The 27,747-nt window shown below is 43.7% G+C and overlaps 1 protein-coding gene across 8 annotated transcripts in view; it reads left to right on the top strand.

The window, feature by feature from the left end:
• Positions 1-21,423, top strand: part of LOC112244844 (plasma membrane calcium-transporting ATPase 1) — a 144,911-nt gene extending 123,488 nt beyond the window's left edge. For 5 of the 8 annotated variants that reach the window (XM_024412662.2, XM_024412663.2, XM_024412660.2 and 2 more), the window contains 2 exons: positions 9,652-9,834; positions 18,684-21,422. In XM_024412662.2, coding sequence (XP_024268430.1) covers positions 9,652-9,834; positions 18,684-18,926 — 426 coding nt within the window. In that variant the 3' untranslated portion in view covers positions 18,927-21,422. Of the gene's footprint in view, positions 1-9,651; positions 9,835-14,536; positions 14,748-18,683 lie in introns of all 8 variants that reach the window. The other 3 variants (XM_042299353.1, XM_042299360.1, XM_042299363.1) reach the window with 2 other exon arrangements.
• Positions 21,424-27,747: the final 6,324 nt, after the last annotated feature.

Here is a 27,747-nt window from a genome sequence, read left to right on the forward strand (position 1 = left end):
ATGCATGGGAATAATTGGGAACTGATGTCTTAAATTAAAATCACCTGGAGCTGGTTTCCTGGTGTTTTTACAGTCTTTTATGTCCAACAATAAACCATTAAAAAAATACCAAATTGTATTTTATTTATTTATTTTTGCTCAGAGAACTTTGGTGGCCAAATAAAACCACCCGCGGGCTACCAGTTGGGGAATCCTAATATATCTCTCTGCTTAACCAACCCATGTCTTAAAAACAGTCACATGAAGACAAACTGGCTGGCAACCACTTAATTAACTAGAACCATTCAATATAAATAGTCATTGAAATTTATTTTTCTTTATTTCTTGTTTTACCCCAATTTCGTGGTATCCAATTGGTAGTTTGTCTTGTCTCATCGCTGCAACTCCCGTACGGACTCGGGAGAGGCGAAGGTCGACAGCAGTGCATCCTTCAAAACACAACCCAACCAAGCCTCACTGCTTCTTGACACAATGCTCACTTAACCCAGAAGCCAGCCACACCAATGTGGCAGAGGAAACACCATACACCTGGCAACCGTGTCAGCGTGCACTGCGCCCGACCCGCCACAGGTGTGGCTAGTGCGCGATGGCACAAGGACATCCCTGCCGGCCAAACCCTCCTTACCCGGACGTTGCTGGGCCAATTGTCCTCCACAATTTATCCTCCGCCCCATGGGTCTCCCGGTCGCGGACTCGACCCAGAATCTCTAGTGGCACAGCTAGCACTGCGATGCAGTGCCTTAGACCCCTGCGCCACTCGGGAGGCCCATGTATCTCTATGCTGACAACACCATAGAATTACAGTAATTTAGTAAGTTCTCTGTGGACAACCCTTTCTTCAGTTTTGCCTTGCTTGCGCTTAAATGGCATTATTGCTGGGAGAAATGGAGGGAATGCTTTAAATTAATGAATTTCAGACCATTAATTTAATTGAGTTACTGGAACGATATACACTGAGTATACAAAACATTAGGAACACCTGCTCTTTCCATGATATTGACTGACCAGGTGAAAGCTATTATCTCTTATTGATGTCACTTGTTAAATACACTTCAATCAGTGTAGATGAATGGGAGGAGACAGGTTAAAGAATGATTTTTAAGCCTTGAGACAACTGAGACATGGATTGTGTATGTGTGCCATTCAGAGGGTGAGTGGGCAAGACTAAATATTTGAATCCCTTTGAACAGGGTATGGTAGTAGGTGCCAGGCACAACGGTTTGAGTGTGTCAGGAACTGCATCTCTGCTGGGTTTTTCACGCTCAACCGTATCAAGAATGCTCCATCACCCAAAGGACATCCAGCCAACTTGACACAACTGTGGGATGCATTGGAGTCGACATGGGCCTTGTGGAGTCTATGCCTTGATGAATTGAGGCTGTTCTGAGGGCAAAAGTGGGTGCAACTTAATATTAGGAATCTTTTTGTACACTCCGTGTAAGTTCATATGAAACATTATTAATGCATGAGCCTGCCAAGCAATATGATGGGAGGAGAAACCAGTGGACCGATTAGATCAGACAAGGTGTTATTTTCAAGTCCGAGCTCTCGAATGGTATACTCAAATCTAATTCTATTCATTACATGCTTCGTAAACAACAGGTGTAGAAAACCCTTCCCAAGAATGCAGAGAGAGAGAAAATTGAGAAATAATAAAAAAAAGTTATAATAAATGCACAGTGAGTAACGATAACTTAGCTATATACTGTACATGGGGTACGGAGTTGATGTGCAGGGCTACAAGGTTAATAATAAGTACACAATGAGCAACGATGACTTAGCTATATACTGCACATGGGGTACGGAGCCGATGTGCAGGGCTACAAGGTTAATAATAAGTACACAATGAGCAACGATAACTTAGCTATATACTGTACATGGGGTACGGAGTTGATGTGCAGGGCTACAAGGTTAATAATAAGTACACAATGAGCAACGATGACTTAGCTATATACTGCACATGGGGTACGGAGCCGATGTGCAGGGCTACAAGGTTAATAATAAGTACACAATGAGCAACGATAACTTAGCTATATACTGTACATGGGGTACGGAGCCGATGTGCAGGGCTACAAAGTAGTTGAGGTACATATGAACATATAAGTAGTGCAAAAAGGGTAAATGCAGATAGTCCGGGTAGTTATTAGGTTAACTATTTAACTAACTATTTAGCTGCCTTATGACTTGGGGGTGAAGCTGTTTAGGGTCCTGTTGGTTTCAGACTTGGTGCCGCGTGGTAGCAAAGAGAACAGCCTATGACTTGGGAGGCTGGTGTCTTTGACAATTGTTGGGGCATTCTTCTGACACCGCCTGGTATAGAGGTCCTGGATGGCATGGAGCTCGGCCCCAGCCGTACACAGTACCCTCTGTAGCACCTTGCGGTCAGATGCCAAGCAGTTTCCATACCAAGCTGTGATGCAGCTAGTCAAGATGCTCTCAATGGTGCAGCTGTAGAACCCTTTGAGGATCGGAGGGTCCATGACACATCTTTTCAGTCCTCTTGGGGGGAAGAGGGGTTCTCGTGCCTTCACGACTGTGTTGTGTGTGAACCATGATAGATCCTTAGGGATGAGAACACTGCGAAACTTGAAGCTCTCGACCAGCTCCACTACAGTCCCGTCAATGTAAATGGGGGCGTAATCAGCCCTCCATTTCCTGTAGTCCATGAACAGCTCCTTTGTGTTGTGCAAGGTTGTCCTCACACCACGCTAACAGGTCTCTGACCTCTTCCCTATGGACTGTTTCATGGTCGTCGGTGATCAGGCCTGCCACCGTTGTCTTCAGCAAACTTCATGATGGTGTTGGATTTGTACACTGCCACACATTTATGGGTGAACAGGGAGTACAGAAGGAGACTAAGCAAGCACCCCTGAGGGGACCCGTGTTGAGGGTCACAGTGGCGCATGTGTTGTTGCCTACCCTCACCACCTGGGGCCGGCCCATCAGGAAGTCCAGCATCCAGTTGCAGAGGGATATGTTTAGTCCCAATGTCCTTAGCTTAGTGATGAGCTTGGAGGGCACTATGGTGTTGAAGGCTGAGCTGTAGTCAATGAACAGCATTCTCACATAGGCGTTGGGCAGTGTGGAGGGAAATAGAGATTGCCCCATCTGTGGATCTGTTGGGGCAGTATGCAAATTGGAGTGGGTCCAGGGTGTCTGGGAAGATGGTGTTGATGTGAGCTGTGACCAGCCCTTCAAAATATATCATGGCTACAGATGTGAGGGCTATGGGGCGATATTAATTTAGATAGGTTACCTTAGCGTTCTTGGGCACAAGGACTATGGTGGTCTGCTTGAAACATGTAGGTATTAAAGACTGCATCAGGGAGAGGTTGAAAATGTCAGTGAAGACACTTGTCAGCTGGTCAGTGTATGCTCGTGAGTATGTATCCTGGTAACCCATCTGGCCCTGCTGCATTGTGAATGTTAACCTGTTTAAAAGTCTTACTCACATGGCCTAACTTTTATTGACAATTTTGACACTTTTTTGGTAACAAAAGATACTCTACAGGGATGATGTACTCCACCCAAACCATCTCGGAGCCAGGACCCGATCTTTCAAGTCCGCGTTAAGCTATTGACTCCGAGACGTACCAAGCCCCACTCATATATCTCCCATCCTCTCTAAGCGTTACTGTTGGGGGTGTTGTCAGTTGTAATCTTGTACCCATTAGTTTGAATTCCTCTTGGTTCTGCTATTGTTAGCTCAAGAGAGGAGTGTGTGTTCTGCTCACCCAGTGCTTTTAGTTCAAATGAGAATTCCATAAACTTGAATACCCCCTTGGTTTTTAAATCACGTAGAGGGCTTGGGCTGTTGCGCAATAGCAACCAAAGCCCATGGAAGTCAGTTTATAACATTCCATCATTGGTTACTCTGAGTTCCTCATATTGACATTGGCTGCGGCCTCCGACCCTATGGCGCTAACCTTGGAAAAGTATCTCCAATTTCTTCTCCTTCCTCTATTACTAATGGGGATAGACCAAATGGTGCAGTTCTATGCAAACGTATAGCCATACTAACTATTTCAATGTCAACCATCAGACAGGGCCTGCAACCGCCTATTGTGCATAGCTTGTTTGAGCTGAAGTTTCCATGTGACTTAAAAAATCGTAAAGGACCTGGGCTGATGTAGAATTTTACCATTCTATTCAAAATTATATTGGGTTGGATGCTGATAGGAGAAATTTGCTGAATTATCAGAGAAATGATAGTGAAAGCTTTTCTTTTAGGCTATTTAAAAAATAAGTCCTGGATGCTTTGCTAGCAACAGACAACAATAAATCCACAGGGGGCGACCAATTGGATCCTGGTCTGCTTGAGTGTGCAGCGCCCATCAATGTTGGCTCAATAACCCTCATTTTTTATTTTATATTGTTATCAGGAAATTTTCCAAGTATGGAAATCAGCTTTTGAGCTGCCACTCCATAAGCGAGGCGATAGTAGTGATCTTAATAATTATCGCCCCATTTCAAGTCTTTCTTGTCCAGCTAAGATTCTCTAATCTTGGTAAATATACAACTTCTCTATTTTTTTATCTGAGAAATGTATTTTTAATGTAAACCAATCCGGGTTTAGGCCTGGACATAGCACTATGACAGCAACCTCTTTAGTTGTTAATGATCTTGTCAATGCTTTAGACACTAAAATGAAAAGTGCTACTTTGTTTGTGGACCTGTCAAAAGCATTTGATACTGTTGATCATGCTATTTTATTGACTAAGTTGTCCTAGATAGGCCTGAGTTCTGATGCCTGTTCATGGTTTCATGAATATCTTTGTGACAGAACTCAGGCCATTGTGATTGATTGGGGTTGAGTCTGAATTTCTTGCTACATAAAGGTGTACCACAGGGGTCGATTTTAGGACCTGTTTTCTTCACTATTTATATAAACACTGTTGGTCAATCTGGTAAAAATGGTCAACTTAATCTATGTGCAGGTGATACTATTATGTATGCTATTTCCTTGACTGTTGATCTGGCTGTGTCAAAACTACAGTCAGATTTTATAGCTATGCAGGAATCCTTTACTGATTTTAAAACGTGTGCTTATTGGGGGGGAAATAGAATGTATGTTGTTTTAAGTCTCGTAAGAATGTTTTGCATGTTCACTCATTAGATGGTTCTCCAATTAAACGTGTTCCTGCATATAGAGTACCAGTCAAAAGTTTGGACACACCTACTCATTCAAGTTTTTATTTATTTTTTATTATTTTCTACATTGTAGAATAATAGTGAAGACATTAAAACTATGAAATAACACATATGGAACCATGAAGTAACCAAAAAAGTGTTAGTGATCAAAATATATTTTATAGTTGAGATTTTTCAAAGTAGCCAGCCTTTGCCTTGATGACAGCTTTGCGTACTCTTGGCAATCTCTCAACCAGCTTCACCTGGAATGATCTTCAATGAACAGGTGTGCCTTGTTAAAAGTGAATGTGGAAACTGGATCCTGGACTTCCTGACGGGCCACCCCCAGGTGGTAAGGGTAGGCAGCAACATGTCTGCTACGCTGCTCCTCAGCACTGGGGCCCCTCAGGGGTGTGTGCTTAGTCTCCTCCTGTACTCCCTGTTCACCCATGACTGCGTGGCCAAGCACAACTCCAACGCCATCATTAAGTTTGCTGACAACACAACAGTGGTATGCCTGATCACCGACAACGATGAGACAGCCTATAGGGAGGAGGTCCGAGACCTGACAGTGTGGTGCCAGGACAACAACCTCTCCTTCAATGTGAGCAAGACAAAGGATCTGATCGTGGACTACAGGAAAAGGCGGACCGAACAGGCCCCCATTAACATTGATGGGGTTGTAGTGGAGTTGGTCGAGAGTTTCAAGTTCCTTGGTGTCCACATCACCAATGAACTTTCATGGTCCAAACACACTAAGACAGTCGTGAAGACGGCACAACAACACCTTTTCCTTCTCAGGAGACTGAAAAGATTTGGCATGGGTCCCCAGATCCTCAAAGTTCTACAGCTGCACCATTGAGAGCATCCTGACGGGTTGCATCACCGCCTGGTATGGTAACTGCTCTGCATCTAAGGCGCTGCAGAGGGTAGTGTGTACGGCCCAGTACATCACTGAGGCCAAGCTTCCTGCCATCCAGGACCCATACATTAGGCGGAGTCAGAGGAAAGGCCAAACAATTGTCAAAGACTCCAGACACCCAAGTCAGACTGTTTTTTTCTACAGCACGGCAAGCGGAACCAGAGAGCCAATTCTAGGATCAAAAGACTCCTTAACCGCTTCTAACCCCCCCCATTAGTTTTTTACACTGCTGCTGCTCGCCGTTTACAATCTATGCATTGTCACTTCACCCCTACCTACGTGTGCAAATTACCTCGACTAACCTGTACCCCCTCACATTGACTCGGTACTGATACCCCTTGTATATAGCCTCATTATTTTGTTGCTTTTTATTATTTTTTACTTTAGTTTATTGGGAAAATATTTTCTTAACTCTTTTTTTGAACTGCACTGTTGGTTAAGATCTTGTAAGTAAGCATTCCACACGTTGTATTTGGTGCAGGTGACAAAAAGTTTGATTTGATATGAGAAAGTTGCAAAAAAAAAGCTTGCGCTTTGTTCCTTGCCTCAGGCTGTACATGCTGTTCTCCAAGTGATCATATTTTCACTCATCAGTCTATTCTCAATTGAATCTGGTCTTTGCTGATAGGTCAAATTAGTTTAGATTTAGAGTGGTCCATTGTCAAATTGGCAGGAACAGGGGCAGGTGAAAAAACACATGTCATCAGTATGCACTCCATTAGCGAATGGAGGACACTTTCCAGCTGGTTCATTTTTCACTCATGTTTGGTAGGTTATTCTGGTTATTTCACTTCATGCATCAACCACTGTTTTTTATTTTTATTTTACCTTTATTTAACTAGGCAAGTCAGTTAAGAATAAATTCTTATTTTCAATGACGGCCTAGGAACAGTGGGTTAACTGCCTGTTCAGGGGCAGAACGACAGTTTTGTACCTTGTTAGCTTGGGGGTTTGAACTTGCAACCTTCCGGTTACTAGTCCAACTCTCTAACCACTAGGCTACCCTGCCGCCCCAGGGTAGCCCAGTGAGGAGCATGCAGCCTCTCACCAACAACAGGTGATGTTCAGCCCAAACTCTGTATGCCATGGGCTCTCCAACTCTGTTCCTGCAGCTACCCAGTGCTTAGTTTGGGAAACTAAGCGAAGTCTATCTGGGCACATCAATAGTAATATGTTTTCACAACTAAACATTTAACTGTTGACACACCCTCTTCTACCCGGTTGAGAAAGAACTGAAGGAGATATTCTGTAGTTAAAGGTAATGTGTCAGCCTATTATTTATGAAAATAGAAAAATGCCCTATTACTAGGCTATTCAAAATCAAATACAAATTCACGCTAGGCCTAATTTTAGGCTCACTCTGAATTTGTTTAATTTAGGCTCCCAGTTATAAACCAAAAATGTTAAAACAGTTTTTCTGCCTTGCTTAATATGTGTAGGCTATGTAATTGTATAATATCACAATCATTCTTTTAATTCTGATTTTCTTAAAATTTTCTGTAAATGCATACAGTTTTGATACGTGTTTTTGATGTGATTTTCGATTGCTTTTGCATTGATGTCAATATGGTTTGAGGGACAATAGAGGCCTGAATGCCAGGCCATTAGTGACCTGACGATTGTTAGCGAGTTGGTGTGTACTACTACCATGTGCATAAGAGGAGATTACCGTGACTCAACGGCAAGTGGAATTTTTACTGCGGTCTTGACTCATGACGACTGCCAGTGTGACAGCCCTAGGTGACAGGTTTTGGGGACATGATCTGTGTGCATCTGAAACGTTCTCACTCATCATTATTCATTCATGTAGAAGTGTTCAGAAACATATTATATTATTATCTACAATAAAGGTGATTCCCCTCCTCAAATCGTTGGGGGATGGACCATGTTGACCCCAATGCACACTTTTGACTAAATGTACTTTCAAAAGCGGTGGACTCGATTAAAGTGCATTTGTTTTTAAACGAATCAGCATGCTCTCAAATAAAAGGTGCTATGGGGAACGTAACACCGTACCTTTGATCTCAATTCTAAAATCACTGACTATAGAGACATGAAGGGTTTTAGCCTCACTGTCCAAATGAATACATAGGGGAGTGTGTATTACAGTGCCTTCAGAAAGTATTCACACCCCTTGACTTTTTTCCACATTTGTTTGTGTTACAAAGTGGGAATAAAATTGATTTGTCATTTTTGTTCAACGATCTACCCAAAATACTCTGTCAAAGTGGAAGAAAAATTTTAAATATTTGTTTAAATAAATGGAATATAAAACTAATCTTGATTAGATAAGTATTCAATCTCCTGAGTCAATGCATGTTAGAATCACCTTTGGCAGGGATTTCAGCTGTGAGTTTTTCTGGGTAAGTCTAACAGCTTTGCACACCTGGATTGTAAAATATTTGCACATTTATTCTTTATTGGTTGTTGATCATTGCTAGACAGCCATTTTCAAGTCTTGCCATAGATCTTCAAGACGATTTTAGACAGAACTGTAACTAGGCCACTCGGGAACATTCAACGTCATCTTGGTAAGCAACTCCAGTGAATATTTGACCTTGTGTTTTAGGTTATTGTCCTGCTGAAAGGTGAATTTGTTTCCTAGTGTCTGTTGTAAAGCAGACTGGATCAGGTTTTCCTCTGGGATTTTGCCTGTGCTTAGCGCCATTCCATTTCTTTTTATCCTCAAACTCCCTAGTCCTTGCCAATTACAAGCTTTACTCATAACATGATGCAGCCGTCACCATTCATGAAAAAATGAAGCGTGGTACTCAGTGGTGTGTTGTTGGATTTGGCCCAAATATTACACTTTGTATTCAGGACATAAAGTACATTTCTTTGCCACATTTTTTGCAGTTTTAATTTACTGCCTTATTGCAAACAGGATGCATGTTTTTGGAATATTTTGTATTCTGTACAGGCTTCCTTCTTTTCACTCTGTCATTTATGTTAGTATTGTGGAGTAACTACAAGGTTGTTGAGCCATCCTCTGTTATCTCAGCCATTCAACTCTGTAACTGTTTTAAAATCACCATTTGTCTCCTGCTGAAATCCTTGGGTGGTTTCCGTCCTCACTGGCAACTGATTTAGGAAAGGTACCTGTGTCTTTGTTGTGACTGGGTGTGTTGATACACCATCCGAAGTGTAAAAATAATAGATGCCCTTCTTTGCGAACCATAGGAAAACCTCCCAGGTTTTCGTGGTTGAATTTGTGCTTGAAATTCACTGCTCGACTTAGGGACCTTACAGATAATTGTATGTGCGGGGTACAGAAATGGTGTAGTCATTTCAAAATAATGTTAAACGCTATTATTGCACACAGAGTGAGTCCATGCAGCATATTATGGTACTTGCTAAGCACACTTTTATTCTCCTGAAAAAGTCGGAGTGTGAATGCTTTCTGAAGGCACTGTATGTGGCTCTGAATGTTAATGCACCAAATTGACTGTTCTCATGTGCACTGCTCTCTTTCTTCCCAGACGATCTCGACCGTTCCCCAGTACAATCACACAGCGTCATTACAGGGTGTATAACTACTCCTACTGTGCTGAGTGAGATAAAATGTTTATTCAAACATTCTCTCTTCCTCTCTCCTCCAGCTGATCACAGCCATCCCCACCCACCGCCTGAAGTTCCTGAAGGAAGCTGGCCACGGCACCCATAAGGAGGATGTTCCCGAAAACGAGATGAACGAGGGGGATGATGAGATCGACCATGCTGAGATGGAGCTCCGTAGGGGACAGGTCCTCTGGTTCAGGGGACTCAACCGCATCCAGACTCAGGTACGCACCAGGGGGTCCTCAACTACCATCACCTGCTCTCGCTTTAGCAGCCCCCCTCTCTATCTCCCTCTTTTCCTTCCAGTCCCCTCCAGGGGTTCCGCAGGTATAGGAGGAGAAGAAGAGAGGAGAAGACCATCTATAAGGGGTTGACAGGGTTGGATATTCCTCTCCCTCTCTCCCTCCTCTTTCTCCCATCTCTCCCCTCGCCAGCGTTCACAGGTAAAGACCGAGAAGAGATGAGAAGAGCTACAGAAGCACTGCATTGTGATGAGAGGAGGGATATACTTCCCCCTTGTCCTCCCTGTTGTGAGGAGCTTTAACCTGCTGTCTGTTCTCCAAGGGGAAGAATAAGACAACATATTTCTTCACCGTGACCATTTTGATAACTGTTATGCTGCTATTATGTGGTTGTTTCAGCCTACTTTTTAAAATTCAGTCATTCTAAATTCTGTTTAGCTATCAATCCACTCCTTGTAATCTGTGTCATGTGCCAAAGATTTCGCAATGACACAGAGTACAAGGAGTGGAATGCTAGCTAAACAGACTGGTACCCAGGCTAGTTCTAAGTCTCTCTGAAAGTTAAGGGTTTTTCTCTGGGATGTATTTTGCTGCTGCCTCCTGTGAAGAAAGACAGGTGTGTGTTGTCGTCTGAGGGAGACAACAGAGTCTGTGACAGAGTCTGATGTCTGGGCTTTGATTTCCTGTCACTATGCCACCTCTGTCTCTACTGTATAACTTGTCACCCCTTAGCTGGATAGCTCTCTAACTAAGTGATCGCTAAAATGGTGGGTTGGGAGTCAGGATCCAGATGGGTAATATCAAGAGGAGATCAGATACCAGGGGGCTGTATGTATGAAGTGTTGCAGGGTAGTAGCTGATCCTACGTCAGCACTCCTCTGAGACGCTTTGTAAATATGGGCCCTGGGATGTAAGGTGTCAGTAGCTCTGGGCCCCCAGGTGGGGGAGTGGAAACCCGACTCAGACACACTGGAGGCCTGCCTTTAGCGATAGTCACTACCCACCAACACAACTAGACATATCTCTATATAACCTGATGGAGAGTTATAATGGATGACTCTCAGAATCATACTAATACTGCTGTTGCTGCTACAAAGGATCGTCTCGCTCGCTTTCGCTCGCTCCCTCTCTCCCTCGCTCCCTCTCTCCCTCTCTCCCTCCCTCTCTCGCTTTCTTTCTTTCTCCAACTGTCTCAGTGTACACAGCCTTGGGGTTGAAGAGACTTACTGTGATGGGAGATGGGGAGCAGAAACACACTTACTGCCTGTTGCGCACACACACACACCATTGGCTAGCTTATATTTAGAGACTGTATTCAAATAGAGCTTTTCACCAGGTCTCCAAATGCCTTATGTAGTGGGACACACACACACACACACACCCTTTAACTGCCAGGGGACTCCACTGGGTTTCCTCTGTGGGTGTATCGGAAGGAGACACATACACACCCCCGGGGTGGTCACATACATAGAAAAGTCCAAACTTTTGACACGTGTGTGTGTGTGTGTGTTGCATTTAATACATTTTGTGATGGTAAAACAGTTTCAGTGTAAATTTAAATGACTACAACCAGATATAAAGTATGTAGAAAAGATAATGGACCTATATATTTATTAGATCATCTTTGAAAACTTACAACCTCCAGAATAAAACCTACACAGTCAGGGTGAATCTGAAATTCCCCAAAATGTCATGGAATGGGGCCCTTTCATATTTGAGGCACATAGATAGCAAAAAAGGCAATGGTAAAATGTGCAGAATTGCAAGAAACTAGCTTTCAAACTGCAGAATTGTCTCTTGGTTCCATGGCAGAATATGTCGAATTGCGGGAAATTTGTTGCATGCGCCACCACTGCTCAAAGAAATCCGAGTGGCAAGACTAATGGAGGTGGAGAGGAAGCCGAGGTCCATTGTCTCTATACATACATACACACACACACACACACACACACAGTGCAGTAGAGATGGCACCACTCCCATGCCCACCAGATTTCACAGCTACTCTTCCTGGGGTCCAGCCAAATTAAGGCAGTTCTATATAATTACAAATGTTACAATACATTTCACAACAGATTAAGTGTGTGCCCTCAGGCCACCACTCTACTGTCACATATCAACAATACAAAATGCAACGTGTGTGTCTCTTCACAGTCCCCGCTGTTCCATAAGGTGTATTTTTATCTCTTCTCTTTCTCATTTTACTGCTAGCATGAGTTAATTAATTAGGAATAGAGTTCCATGTAGTCATGGCTCTATGTAGTACTGTGCACCATACTCTTCTGGATTTGGGGATTGTGAAGAGACCTCTGGCATGTCTTCTGGGGTGTGCATGGGTGTCCAAACTGTGTGCTAGTAGTTTAAACGGACAGCTCGGTGCATTCGACAAGTCAAACGCAAGGAGTGATGAAGTCGATCTCTCCTCTACTTTGAGCCAGGAGAGATTTACATGCATATTAGTAATGTTAGCTTTACGTGTACATTTAAGGGCCAGCCATGCTGCGCTGTTCTGGGCCAATTGTACCTGACCAAACGAATGGACAGTAGTCCGTCTGCAACAAAACTAGGGCCTGTTGGATCTGCCTTGTTGATGGGGATGTTTCGAAAGCAAAGCAGCGCTTTATTATGGACAGACCTCTCCCCATCTTTGCTACTGTTGCATCAATACGTTTTGATCATGACAGCTTTTATAATCCAGGGTTACTCCAAGCAGTTTAGTCTCCTCAACTTGCTCAATTCCCACATTGTTCATTACAAGATTCAGTTGAGGTTTAGGGTTTATTGAACGATTTGTCCCAAACACAATGCTTTTATTCTTTGAAACATTCAGAACTAACAGAAGAGAATGTCATGGTTTATTTTCGAGTTGTTTTCCCAAAACAAACCTAAAAGGTTGTCGGTGTTCCCCTTTTTAGAATACCTCCTCCTCTCTCTCCGTGTGTTTTAGAAGGTCCCGTTCTCCCCGACAATGCATCGGCCAAGTTGGGACCTTTCTTCGGACCCGTGAGTGGGATTCCTAGGCCGTGAACGCTACAATAAAGTGGGCCTATGGAGACGTTTCCAGAAGCCGAGCTTTGGTTCGGCAGTGCTGCTCTCCCCTCCTACAGGAGTGAGCTATAGGCAATCGTAGCGCTAGCATGTCCGGAGGCTATTCCTGTGTCCCTATGGGCCTCATTAGCCTTCGCTAACGCTGAAACAATGCTGAAACAACATACCTGCAGCAAAAACCCCTGTAGAGTGGGCGAAGGATGATTAGCTTGTTGTGTTGTTTGGATGTAAACGTATACGTCCCTCTCGTACAGTGGGTCAAAAAGAGTTCAGTCTTTCTCGGTCTGCCGTTGGGGGTGCGGATGGAGGGTTGTGGGTTGCTTTAACATTCTTCTTTTTAACTATTTCATTATCTACAGGGCTGTGGAAGACTCCAGTCCTGTCTCTCTAGTGTCTGTTAATCTCTCGCTCACTTTCTCTCTTTTTTTCTTTCTCTGTCTCTCTCACACACACACACACACACACACACACACACACACTCCAGAAGCCTATACTGTTTGTGCACCCTGTAACTGACTAACCTTCTACCCTCTTCTTCATCTGAAGTATGCAACTCTTCGTCTCACATTTGTTTCTGAATCTTTCTCTCTTCTCGTCCTTTAGCCCTCTCTCCCTCTGCTATTGTCCATTAACTCTCTTTTTTTTACAATGGAAAGACTCTCAATACGGTTGACCAGAATAATACAGAAATAGATGTTTTGTCTTTTATATTGTGTTTTAAGGTATTTATTCGTATGTGTGTAGATTTAGAACTGAATAACATATTTTACTGTTGACAAATGTTCCTCATTTACTGGGACACAACGCCATAATTGACCGTTCTTATTAGTTTCTTCCAGGTTGGTTTCTGTGTCGTTCGAGACGGATTCTAATTCCCATTCCGACGTTCCACTTCCTCAGTTTAATTTCCCTATTTATCACCCTCTTCCCGTCCTCTCTCCATCCTCCCATCACACTGATAAAGGAAGAGATGCAGTCGAGCATTCCTCACTCTCTTTCTCCTGGGGAGGGAGGATAGAAGGGAGTGTGTGTGTGTGTGTGTGTGTGTGTGTGTGTGTGTGTGTGTGGGGGGGTAATTAGGTCCTTATCTGCCCCTCTGATTCTCCTCCCTTCCCTCTGTCTAATCCTGGTGGGCTGTGTGGTTAGGATGTATGTGTGTCAGCACGGCTGGTTAGTCAAATACAACCAGGACATAATTGGCAAGAGGAGGACGACTTTGCACCAAACTTTATCAGTGGCCTGTAGGAACACTCTCTGCCGTCTTCGTTTGTTTCCCTCCCTCGCTCCTACCAGTGCCCTCAGCCTTTTTCCTCTGTCACAAAATATTACCCCTTTCATTCAGTGGCAGGCCTTCCAGTCCTCTCCCTCTCCATTCATTCCGCTCTTCCTCAATCTCTCCAATCCCCTGTTCTGTCCCTTCCAACTAACGATTTAGGGATTTTCTAAATTTGTGCAATAACCACTGTCTGCTCTGCCCATACAATGTTTCTTTCTGCTATCTTTCCCTTCCTCTTTTCACTTCCTCTTTTCCTCTCTCCCTTCTTTCTATCTCTCCCTCTCTCCTTGCCCCCTTCTCTCTTTCTTTCTCTCCCTACGTCTCTCTGTTTCTTGTGACTATGCTGTGGGCTGTTGTTTGCAGATGGACGTGGTCTATACGTTCCAGACGGGTCAGGCTCCGGTCCCGGGGGCATTGAGACGCCAGCCCTCTGTGGTCAGCCAGCACAACGACGCCAAAACTGTCTCTAGCCCCACCCACGTAGGGCTTTCCTCTTCCTCCCTGTCTGCCAACTCTGCCGGGGCCCCGCCCCTTCCTGCAGCCGCCGCCGCTGCTTCCCCCTCCACTGCAGGCAGTGAGTGAGCGGTTGCGATGGCGACCCCTTAACAACAAGCTATCTTTTCTCTGCCGCCTCCTCCTCCCTCTCCTCCAGTCAGAATGCTGCATGACTGACTGTTTGATTTCTTGATTTAATTGCTGACATGCCGTCATTACCCCATCCACAGCCTGCCGATGCCTGCTGACTACTTCCTCTCTATGATTGTCTCTCTATCTTTCTCTTGTTCTATGTCTGCTTTGTTCCCTTTCTCTCTCGTTGTTTTATTTACTCTCTCCTCGGTTTCACTCTCTCCTCGGTTCACTCTGGCTTTCCTATGGCTTTCCCAGTGCATCCTGCGGGTTGGAGTTCTCCAAACTCCTAATATGATCTGCATGTATTAACCCAGGTGAGACCTCGCCGTGAGACGAGATCAACCTAAAATAATTGTCAGGAATTACAAAGAACCAAATCTGTCTCAGTCCTAACTCTGAAAATCCTATCATCTGGAATCCTGGCATCCATTTTATTTCCCTGGCTGTCTGGCAATACAGCGGCCTCGGTAGAGAGATAATTGGACTGGCTAATCTCACACAGGGTATAATCTGAAAAGGTTACATCCCGCAGGCAGGCCCTAATCTTAGAGGCCGTTATCTGAGGCAGGGCCCAGGAGGTCTCACGGGGGTTAATAGCGAAGGGTTAATTGCATTGTCTAATAAACGTGCATCACTCCATTTACTGAGCTGCCTCAGCACTTCTCTCTCTGTCACTCTCTGTCACTCTCTCTGTCTGTCTGTGTGTGTGTGTGTGGGTGTGTGTGTGTGGGTGGGTGCGTGAGCAGTGTTTAGTGTTTTTCAGATTCCTGTTTTCTACTTCCAGTGGCAACATATCAGAAAGCATGTATCTTCTACCTTCTCTCCAACTGTTACTAAAGACACACGGGGCACCTTAAAGGGCTATGGTCACAGTTGGTCACAGTTGGTCACTGATAGTTCTGCCATCTCCATGTCCAGCCCTGAGGATACATGTGTGGAGAAGGAGAAAGTCTGTGTATGACTGAATGAGTGTGTGAGTGATTGATTCTGTGTCAGAAGTCATGCAGTCATCTGCGTGGTTAGTGTATAGAGAGTCCATTTGTTCCGGTGATGGTGTTGGACTGTTTTAGTAAGAGAGATGAGCTAAGTCATGTGAGATATGATAGGCAGCTTCCTCTGTACGGATGAGAGGGACAGAGGGATGGGGGATGACCTTGCCCTTTGCTAGAGGGAGGGATGGAGAGGTGAGAGGGAAGAAAAGGGGGACGTCATTCCTCACACCACGACACACCACTTCCTCCCCCCCTCCGAGACACACACATGCCGTCTGCCCAGCAACAGAGTACTGAGAGAGACACACGCACACACACACACTCTCGCACGAACACACACTCGCTCGCGCGCACACGCACACCCTCACACCCTCAGAGGGCTACAGGGAGATGGCTGACAGATGCTGCAGCTACTCCCTTCTCTCTCCTTCCCCCTTTCTCTCGTTCTCTCTCGCGCCCTGTCTCTCTTCTCCAGTTGCCCCCTAACTCATATGTATGGATGAGGCCCTCTCGTTTTTCTACTTCACATGCATCTTTCTTTCTTCCTTGCCCTCAATCTCTCTTTCTCCGTCTCTCTCGTCTTGTCGTCTTTCTGTCTTCGTCTTCTTCTCTTCCCTCTCCTCCCTCTCCCTGTCAGTCCGCTATTCAGGGAGGACTTATGACTCAGTGTGTGTTTTATAAAAAAGAAAAATTAAAGACTTGGCTGGCAACCTCAGAGCTGACTTCTTCCTCCATGACAGCCTCTGCATCTCACTCTGCTTTTTTCTCACTAAAAGGGATTTATGGGGAAGAAAGATAGCCATATATTTCTACCACATTTTGTTATGTAAAAAGGGTGATGGATGCCTGTGGTACAATGGTGTATCTTCGCAACCGCCAACACGCTCACACGAGAGTCACGCAGAGATCAGACGGATATGAGAGGACTTAGAAACCTAGAGAACTGCACACAAATGTAGACGCGCACACACACAAACCCATATTAGAGGACTTAAAGCCCTGGGCTTAAGAGGCAAGGTTGCAGAGACACTCGTCACACACTGAGGTTCTGGAGTAAAGGAAGAGGTGGTGCAGGTAACGGATTTGCAAATTGAACTAAAGTCTCTGGAAAACGTGTGAATATGATTAAAGGAAGAAAGGATGGTTAGGACTGAAGAATACTGTGGAAAATATCTAAATATGTGAAATAGGTCATGTAAGACTGAGAATACAAAGTGGAATTGAAGTAGCTGTTTTTCTTTTTTCCGTAACTCATAGGAATTTGTATCAGCTTTAAAGGCTCATGCGGTTATGAAGCAGGTCACCTTCTACCTTTCACCCCTGACCCCATCCCCAATCTATGCACACATTTAGAGCTGCTGGATGGTGGTCGTTTAACATGATCACTTATTTTTTTCACCCATGACCTTTTCTCCTTTCGCTTTCTGATCCAATTGCTGTAGGCCTTGATTCCCAAACCTTTTGCTCTTTTTCTTATTTGTTTTTCACTCTGTTTTCTCTGATACTATTCCCCATGTTGCCCTCCTTCATCTCTTGCTTCTCTCGCTCTGCGTATGTTTCCATCCTCTCCCACTCGTATGTCTCTTTCTACTGTCTCCCTCTCTTCTCCCAAGATGCTCTCCTTTCTGACTACAGGGTAACAATAACAGACCAGTAGTTTTCATCTTTGTTTTACCGTGTGTGTGTGTGTGTGTGTGTGTGTGTGTGTGTGTGTGTGTGTGTGACTATTTTCTTCCTGGCACGGAAATGGAGCCATGGAAATATCTTTTGTTCGACATCACAATGCTCTCTTAAACAAACACATACGCACATAGCCAGAGAAGTCTGCCTGAAATAAGAATTGAAATATCAAGAATCATCACAGAGGTTGGATGCTGATTGTAGAGATGAGGTCCACATACAGTCCACCAAAGTAGAGCTCATTAGACTATAATCTGTACCACACCACAGGTTGAGTGTGTACTATACGTGTTTCTGTGTGAAAGGCTGAGTGTGTACTGTGCGTGTGTGTTTGTGTGTATGAAGTGCATGTTTTTTCCCCCATTGCAGCGTCAACCTTTCATGCCCTCTACCAAAGTCTTCTCATCATCTAGCTCTTCCTGCACTTTCCCTCACCACACTCCCACCTATCACACCAAATATCCCACTCGTCGTTGGTCGTCAACCAGGGAGCCCAACAGACAACTCCCTACATCCCTTTATTCAAGGACATTGAGATGCTGCCAGCTAGCTGTGCTGTTCTGTAGCTGTGTGTAGGCTGGTGTGTTGGTGTGCATCCTAGCGTCACAGTGATAAGAGACTGCAGCTTGTAGCCTCAGATAGCACTGTATGTGTCAGGGTGTTTGGGGGAGGGGGGGTGTTGTAGAATTAAGTAGCTGTGTGGTTGTGCTCCTGATGCTTGCTAAATATCCGTCCACCGTCATCATCAACTGTTCCCACCTCGTAAGTTGGTATTTTAGTATTATTCTGTGTTTTTGTGCTCTATTTGTTTTGCGGTGCTCCTTCTCTATTTTCCACTTCGCTCTTATGTACTGTATTGTAGTGGACTGGAGGTTTTTGTGTGTATGATTTGGGGGTTGTTTGTCTTCCTTTTGCTTGCTGTTTGATTTAATGATCGGTGAGTGATCGAGACTGCAAAGAGCGACCATGACATCCCAAAATCCTTCACATCCCACCTCTCACTGACCACCTTTTGCCCCCCCCAGCAGATTACCCATAAACCCCTGCCTGTCTGCCTGACTCCTCTCATCGCCATCATCACAGGAAGACCGAGCCAGGACCCTCATACTAACTGTCCTTTTTATTTATCTCTCTTTCTCTCCATCTTTCCCCTCTTTATCTCCCCTGTCTCTCCCCCTCTCTCGCTCTCTCTTCGGTCTCTCTAAAAGATTAAGGTGGTCAATGCGTTCCGTAGCTCCCTTTACCCGGGGCTAGAGAACCCAGAATCCAGAAACTCCATCCATAACTTCATGGCCCACCCTGAGTTTGTCCCCCTGTCTGAGGAGGAGGCGCAGATCCCTGAGAGAGAGGAGTCCAGCAGCGATGAGGCGGATATGGAGATCCAACCCATCCCCAGCTCCTCGACTGGGGGGGGAGAAGCTCCAGACGTCAGCCACGAGACCTCCTGCTGATCACCTCCTCTTTTCTCCTCCGCTCTGATCTATCCATCCACCCGTCGGCCAGCTGGCTCCCCCCCTGCAGTTCCTCTCCTCCACCATGAGGAGGACCAGCGGTGCGCCCCTCAGATCCTTAGACTCATCCCACAGAGGGTGCACCCAGAGTGGGCAAGGGGTCCCGGTCCCAGCGCCTCTCCCTCTTCACCTCTTCCCTCCACTTCCTGAACCCTACATCCACCTTTCACCTGACCACCCCCACCTTGCCATTCTCATCGGCTTGCACTGACTGTGTCGCGTGTGCCCTTTAAGTCTGTGCAGAAGAGTGACATGCAGAGCATCCAATCACATTGTGCCCCTAACTCATGGGTGGGAAGGACCATTTGGGGTCCACCAATCTGCTCCGTCGAAGGCCGTAGCCTGTCCTTCTGTCCATCTTTGGGGTTTTATATCAGTTTTTTTTTTGTTTGTTTTTTTAACCTCAGAGTAGCCTAGAACTGAAACGCAACATGTTTATCCTTCTGTACTAGCTTATACTCTGCATACACTAACTGGCACAGAACTTTAAGAATATACCCATGTGTACATTAATATTGTATGTACATACATGTAACTGCCAAAATAAAGAAGACACTTAAGTGAGGGATACAAAGTATATTGAAAGCAGGTGCTTCCACACAGATGTGGTTCCTGAGCTAATTAAGCAATTAACATCCCGTCATGTATACAAATACCCAGTTGCCCATTATTTTGGCTTCCATGGTTGGAAGAAGAGGCCTCAAAGGAGCATAGGGGGTTTAAAGTGTGTGTACGTGTCTCAGTCCCTCGATCTCAACCCAACTGAACGCTTATGGGAGATTCTTGAGCTGCGCCTGAGACAGCATTTTCCACCACCATCGACGAAACACCAAATTATGGAATTTCTCGTGGAGGAATGCTGTCACATCCCTCCAATAGAGTTCAAGACACTTGTAGAATCTATGCCAAGTCGCATTTAAGCTGTTGTGGCAGCTCGTGGTGGCCCAACGCCCTATTTAAGACACTTTTGGTGTTTCCTTTATTTTGGCAGTTAACTGTATATATGCTTTATAGGCTCAACGCTCCAAGCTGATTGGATGATCAGATGTACATGGCCCATGTGATTAACAGCTTTCAGCTACTAAGTTTCTCTTCTCTATTTCTCAATCTGTGTTTTAATTGTACAGCATGTATGCATTTGATCTGTTTTGAAGCAGGATGTACTAATGGGTTACTCAGTTCAATGCAGGAAACCATGTCTTCATTGATTCTGACACACTACAGCGTTTCAACAATATAGGTTCAATCATCTAAACATTTCTCACTTTAATTTGGTTCTTCTGGGTCCATTTGACATGATTCCATTATGATTTATCCTGTTTTTGTTGAAGGACAGTGTAAAGAATGCTATGATATTTTAACAGAAAAGTGAATTCTCTTAAAACAACATTTTCAAAGTAAAGCTTGCAGCAGGCTAGAGCCAGAGGGCACCCCCTCTCTGTGGAGCAGGGTCATGGCAAGACGATGTGGAGGTATCTCCCTCATCCGATGACCTCATGCTTATCTCATCCAATCAGGGTTCTGGTTTTCCCCAGCCCCTTGAGAGTAAGTTGACAGCTTATGAAACTGCCTCTATGGAGTACGATTAAGAACGTCAGAGTGAAGTGAATGATATTTCACCCCCATCGCTCGTATTCATGACGTATATTATCTGTGTTTCATCTGTGTTGAGTAGAATGGGAATTTAGAGATGGGTTATGTGAAACATTATTTGGGGTGGGGTTAGGACGTACGTATTCCTGTGGACAGAAATGGGTCATTGTTTTTGCTTTAGTCTGTCTCAACAAAAAAAATCCACAAAAAATTAACAAGTCCACACAAATACATTCTCTGTACCTTAACAAGACAAATCTAGTCCTCGTTTTACACTGTCGACGAAGGGGCGTTGGGCTTGTTCCTGTTAGCTAGCGGTGTGAGTGTGTTGTATGTTGTTATCGAGCATCACTGTGTTGGCTGCAGAGTGACACAGGGGACTATCGATCTCTCCCATCATGCCTCTGGGAGAGCCAACCGTGAGCGGCCCAGATATAAATCCAATATCTCCCCCCTCCCTCCTCACCCGGCACCGCTCCCTCCCACCCTCCCTCCTCCGGGCTGCTAGGATAGGGACACAGCACATCCCCACATGTCAACCAACCACAGGTAATGGTGTAACAATAAGAGGAATACTCTAAGAAGAAGAAAAATAGACTCAACCAGAGCTGTGTATGAGAGCTCCTGTATTCAGTAGTGTATGTTGTCGTCAGAGGTGTCATGCCCGTAGGGGGCACAGGGGCACGTGCTCCCTCAGATTTGTCATGTTTTGAAAGATCTTTTTTTGGGGGCCTTTTTTTTTCCTCTCTCTGTAATACTACTAGGCACTTAGCAATTTTATATAACTAGCTACCAAGAAACCATTTCAGGCTATCAATACAGTTAGAGTAGCTAGCTTGTCGTCCTCTTAGCTGGCATGCCCGCTGGCAAGGTTGGTAGACTTCAGAAAAGCAAGCAATAACTAAATGTACTGAATAAGACTCACATTCCTTTCAATATTGTACCAGAGATGCAGAGAAGTATATATATTTTTTTTTAAGAACCACCAGTCAGAAGGATACAGACAGCTCAATTGGTATGCTTAAATATTCAGAAAAATATACATTTTTCTACATAGAATTAAGCATAATGATTATGGCTCTAGATTACAGGAACAAAAGCTGCTTCAGATGTTTGAAAAATGCAAAATTCTCCAATTTATGGTCGGTGGGCTTACCACCCCTCCGGACCACCCCCCTAGCCATCCTCACGTACTTTGTGCCCCCTAAGATTTTTTGGGTGCATGATTCCCCTGGTCATTGTTGTATATGATGGTAGAGAGAGTGTTAACTTGGGCTGACCCCCTTTTCCGCCTCCGGCCACCAACTCTGTGACAGAGATTGTGACGCCCTTCGACAGGACGTGTGCTATCGATTACCAGTAATGTACTACTGCCATATTTTCAACCTTATTTTCATATCTAGGTTGCTTACTTCGATAGAACCCTCTGGTGATGCGCCTTTTCTACTTACTCAGAGCCATATTTTCTAGGTTGTCGTTGTTGTTTTGTATCCCATCGTTATTGAGGTTTCCTTTCTATTCCCCCTGACCAACAAAAAAAAAACAAAGACAAAATAATGTGTCACTGCCGATACAGTATATAAGTCATGGACCACTACGATGTTTACAGAACATAGTCAGCCTGGATGCAGTAAGCCTGCTCGCGCTGCACTTCACTCCAACCGGCTAGTCTCCTTCATTCCCTTGCTTTCGTGAGTCTTAGTACATAGTTATGGGGAAGCTTTCTTGCATGATTTTCATAGAAACTCAATGTTTTCTGTTCATTTTTTACAATTCTTCTTCTGTATTTTTATATTAAGTACTTTTTGGAAATATATAAATATGTATAGGCTGAAGAGTTTTGCTGACAGTACAGACCGTGAATAAGATCAATCGACGGTGTAACATGTTTTTGCCGTTCTATATACAGTATATTTATGCCACATTTGTAAACCATGCTTGGTCGTCTGATGCTGGGGCTAACTAAATTAAAATAAATTGTTTACTCACTGTAGGTCATGTGATTGGACATACTCTTTCAGCAATCTAGTCTTACCGCCCCTTTCCCTTTCACTATATACAGTCTTAAAGAGAGTATCTTAAATTCTGCTATTTCTTTCAATAGCTTAAAGGGATAGTCCGGGATTTTGGCAATGAGGCCCTTTTATCTAGAGTACTTCCCCAGAGTCCGATGAACTCGTGGACACTGTTTTTTTATGTATCTGCGTCCAGTAGGAAGGAAATTAGAGGTAGTTTCAGGGGCTAATGCTAAATCAATTGTGCTAACACTAGTTAGCAACTTCCTTCAAACTGCACACATCTGACTCTGGGGAAGTAAATAAAGGGCCTCATTGTCAAAATCCCGAACTATCCCTTTAAATCAAATGTGGTCCAATGAAAGTGAGTGAAATAGAACATGGTAGTATACAGAACATTGAAGATTTGCTAAATTAATTGGGGGTATATATATATTTTTTAATCTCTATATAAATGTATTTGTTAATTTTTTTTCTGTTCTTTCAGACTAATATGACTGCGAGTTTAACTTATTTTGTGAGAGGATCGGTGCTCTCGGATGCCTGTGTAGTGACATTAGTCGACTTGTCAAAGAGGGCATGAATTTCATCCAAATTCAGCATTATCCTTTTAATTCTAATGGCTTAGAACACTGTTTATGGGAAGAGAGTAGAGCTGTTAAACTGGTAGTGACATCACTTCCTCTTCCTGTTTTTGTCCATAAACAGAAACTAGATGCCTTCGATGTGGTGTCCGTTCGACCATTAGACGGTCTCATTTTGGGGACACATTTTCAATTGGAATCTTTTCTTTTCTTCTGACTTACTCTATTTGGAAGACTGCGCTTATACATTCAGTATGTGTAAATATTGTCATAGGATGATGTTGAACTTAACTTATAACTCTTGGTAATGAACAGGGGGCAACCAGTCAGGGATCACCAAGCATAGCTTTAAGAATGTTCTGCCAAAGTCTTGCTTTGTACAATCGTTGCTTTTGTGTCCTTTTTTATTTTTGCACAGATTGTTTTAAACGATTATTGTCAGGTGAAGGTGTTTTCCTTGTTTACCATCTCCCCAAAATAGCAAATGTTTTTGCATGTAAACGTGGACAGAGAATACAAAGAGCTTGAAGCGTCACTAAGATTGTCCCTCTTCTATTGCCATGGCCTTGGTTGTGCTGTTGTGATCTCTTACTGGTTGCCCTCCCATTCCATCCCACAGGTGAACATATACTCCATCCTCTAGAAACACCCCAATGTTTTTGTTTGTTGTTTTTTGTTTATTTGTACCTTGGCACAACTGTACAACAGAAGCAGACCAACAGGTCTGCATGTCTGAGGTGGAGGGAGAACTAAAGAACGGCTAGGACCGACCTGATAAAGCCGATGTTCGGTTTCTCTGATGGATAAGCCCACCGTGGCTTCTGACCAATCTGTAAGATCTGTTCCTTCTCATTGCACAGGTCTCAATAATGACTCATGTATGACAAAATGAAATTGCTAAGGCATTGTGCAATACCTGTCAACTGTAATGGACTGCATTGCTTCTCTTTCTAAGATAGATTTTTATTTCTTTCGATTTGGGGGATTTCTTTGGGGAAGCTTCTCCGCAGTTGTAAATAATAAAACAAAACAAAAAAGGTTTGAAAACTGGAATATCACAGTTTAAAGTCATAACCCCTTATTTTACGTAGGACGATATTTACCCGAACCAGTTCTTGTGTTTTAATACATTTTCAATTGTATCTAATTGAGAAAAGACCGAAAAAGAACTTTCTGTCATTGATATGATGCACAGTAATAGACACTGGTGTTATTTTTGTATAAACATAATACCATCTATGTGGCATGCATGACGTATAAACAATTTTGTGGTTTAAAGCAATATGTCCAACCTGGTTGATTGGTACTTTCGTGTTCTGTGTAGCTTAAACCACGCTGTACTAAAAGAGGAAAAAAAGACCTGCATTTGGGGGGAAAAAATGCTAAGTGTTTAATATGTGTTCAATGTTCTGCATGGTTAAGTATGGAATGAGACACCCCAAACGTTGACTTGCTTTCCAAACAAAACCTGCACGTACAAACTCGTACACCTTTCGACTCCGTTTCTGTCCCCCGTGAAACATACACTGAGAGGATGCTGCCTTGAAGATATGGAATGGGTGGATGTGTGAGTGAATGGGACTTAAATTCAGTTGCACAAAGATCTGTTGAATGAAGGGTTTTATCTGCAGGTAGCAAGTCCTTGTTGGGTGCTTCATCACTAGTGTTGAATGATTCCTACTTGGTTATTAGCTAAGGTACTTCTTGACTGTATCCTGTGTCTGTTCATTCCCAATGTGTCTCACAGCAGCCATGCAGTCGACCATCCTACTTTACCCCATCTCACCACAGAGGCCTGACGTGATAACCAACAAAAACGCCATACACACAACACTGCTGTTTATCATGCATAACGCAATAATAGTTTTGCAGTTAATATTCGTTTTATTTATCCATGAGAGGAGTCATTACTTTGAGGTTTTATTGGCATTTTAGAACATTCCTAAATCAGTACCCCCATGCTGAATCTATTTCACCACCAAATGAGAAGTAATTATGATACCACACTGTTCATTGTTTATTCCATCATCCAGCCACAGCCACGGAGAATCACTCTCTACCAAGGTAGGCATTTGCTCATCAACTCATTTCACACCTATCACATAAATCGATTTCCTCATTGCTCTCCCTCAACTCTCCAACTCTCCTCTCTCATTCCATCTCCCTCCATCCAAGGACAGCGCTCATCTGTCAGTGCCAAACAGCAGTCAACCTCTCTTCTAGCTGCAGCATCTAGATGCCTGAGATTCTTCACTGGTTTATTCAACAGTTCTATCCATTATGGTAGTTTATTTTTAGTTGACGCTTTGTGGCTCGTACACAAATCGACCACCACAGTTTGTCTTTCTCCTTTTCGATATTTCTCTAGTTGTTTTTTCCTAGAAAGGCTGTTGCTCTGTCGGTGAGACCTGTGTGTCTTGGGGCCCCAGCTTTCCATGTTGATAGTCCTGCACCATCTGCCCAGACTCGCTTAGATTACCAGGGCTCAGATCTGTGTGTGTGTGTTTGCGTGCAGTCAACAAGGGCTATGGGGCAGAGCAGAGATGTTTGAGGCCATACGTCTCTTGTCTAGTTAAAAAAACGTGGCCAACTTGCACCAGAGAAGAATTCGATCTCGGTAACAAATGAATGGTATTCCGCTAGTGTCGACCGCAGCCTAGCTTGTCTCTTCTTCTCTACTCTGTGGGTTGAGCTGCTGGTCCAGAGGAGTAAGACATAAGAGAGAGAAGGAGAGCTTCTCCTCTGTTCTTCCTCTGAGTCGGTGTCGTTTATATCACCAGCTACTGTGACCATCACAGCTGTGCCTCGTCTTGAACACCGCTTTCAACTGGTGTCTCTTCATAGCTATGCTGTTGAAACCAGGCAGTTCCATAGACCGAGAGATATTCTGAATATTTCTGTTCCCAAGGAGACCTGTCCGAGAAGGCGGCTGATTGGTTGATCTGAGCATGTTGGAGTGACCGCGTTCCATCACTCATTCTGGTTGGCTTGGTGTGAACATAATTGTACAACCATTTCAAAGAGCACTGTCTTGTTTTGTTATCTTGAACTGTGTTAACACTGACAGCTTTTGAAATGTGTTTTGCTAATTTCTCTCGCACTTTGGATGAGCCGTTGTTTCATCACCCTGGCCTGTGCTGACGTTAATGCAATCATGACTAATTCTGACAGGCACTCGGCATGGTTTGGCGTTAAAGTGAAATGCGTTTTGGCTTCATGGTCATGTTCCCACAGCGCTGAGATACTGAAACAGTCAGGCCTGTTGTTTTTGATTGACGCAGGAGAAACAACCGCAGCATCAAAGATAAGGGAGGAATTAAATTGGCTGAAATTGTTCATTAAATACATTGCTGTGGTTCCTTGAATTGTGTGTGTGTGTGTGTGTGTGTGTGTGTGTGTGTGTGCGCATAATAATGAATGTGCGAATATGTGTGTGAGGGTTTGTATTGAAGCTCATTTTCTGTGGGTACAGTAACGGTCTGTAACAGTTCTTGGAGGGCCTTTTGAGCAGCACTTTTCCTCAGTGTGTGTCTCACCTGACAAACATACAGACACAACAACACACATTCGCTGTACTCTCCATATCCCCCTTTTGTAAATAAGATTCATTATCATTCTAAAATGTCACCCATGTTTGCTTCAAACTATACAACAATATTCTACAATTATAATACTGTTGTTTAGTTATTTTCACAGTTCTTCTCTTAAAGGCCCAGTGCAGTCAAACGTGATTTTCTTGTGTTTTATATATATTTCCACACTATGAGGTTGAAATAATAGGGGGGAGTGGGTTAAGTTGAGCCTATGGGGTAAGTTGAGCAACCCTTGTGTTAAGGAAATCATAAAAATAAAATGTATAATTTGACTAAATATTTAAGAAAGTCATTTTGTGGAGTCTGTGAAGGTAGAAACCATATGGAAAAAGTGGTAAGCCAGTTAGATTTTTTTTTAAACAACAGATTTTAGCCAAATCAAATTAATTCATTGTGTCAGAGCAGCGTTTCCCAAACTAGGAGTCTTTTGAAAATGGGGTCGAAACATTAGGTCCGTAGCCTCCGGTAGCCGCTGGAAGTGGTTGTAAAAAAAACAGAGCCATTTCTGTTTTCTTCCTAATGTGTGTCTCTTTCTAACGGTTTCGAAAGAGTATTTTGTTTCCCTCTACAATGCCCACAATGACTCAATAGAACAGAGTGGACAAGACCAGGCAGTAAGTCAGGCTGTTGGAAAAAGAAAATCATCAACAATACAGAAGATCAGACAAAAGTATTGCCTGAGGATCTGAACTTCCCAATACCTTTCTGATGCATTTTAGTCACTTCAACCCATATTTCCAGCAGAATTAAATACTTTCAGACTGATTTGTAACAGACTGTCATAGTCCAATTACAAAGTTAACATTGTCAATTGATTACATTATTGTCTTTATATGGTGGGGTCGCGATTCATTTAAAATGTTTAAAATGGGGTCGCGGGACAAAACCGTTTGGAAACGCTTTTGTGTAGAGGTTTCATGATGCTTGTATCTAAACCAAAGTCGATCATTTTAAGATGTTTTATACATCAGTCTCT

The sequence above is a fragment of the Oncorhynchus tshawytscha genome, linkage group LG02, assembly GCF_018296145.1.
Source record: "Oncorhynchus tshawytscha isolate Ot180627B linkage group LG02, Otsh_v2.0, whole genome shotgun sequence".
NCBI classification, from domain to species: Eukaryota; Metazoa; Chordata; class Actinopteri; order Salmoniformes; family Salmonidae; genus Oncorhynchus; species Oncorhynchus tshawytscha.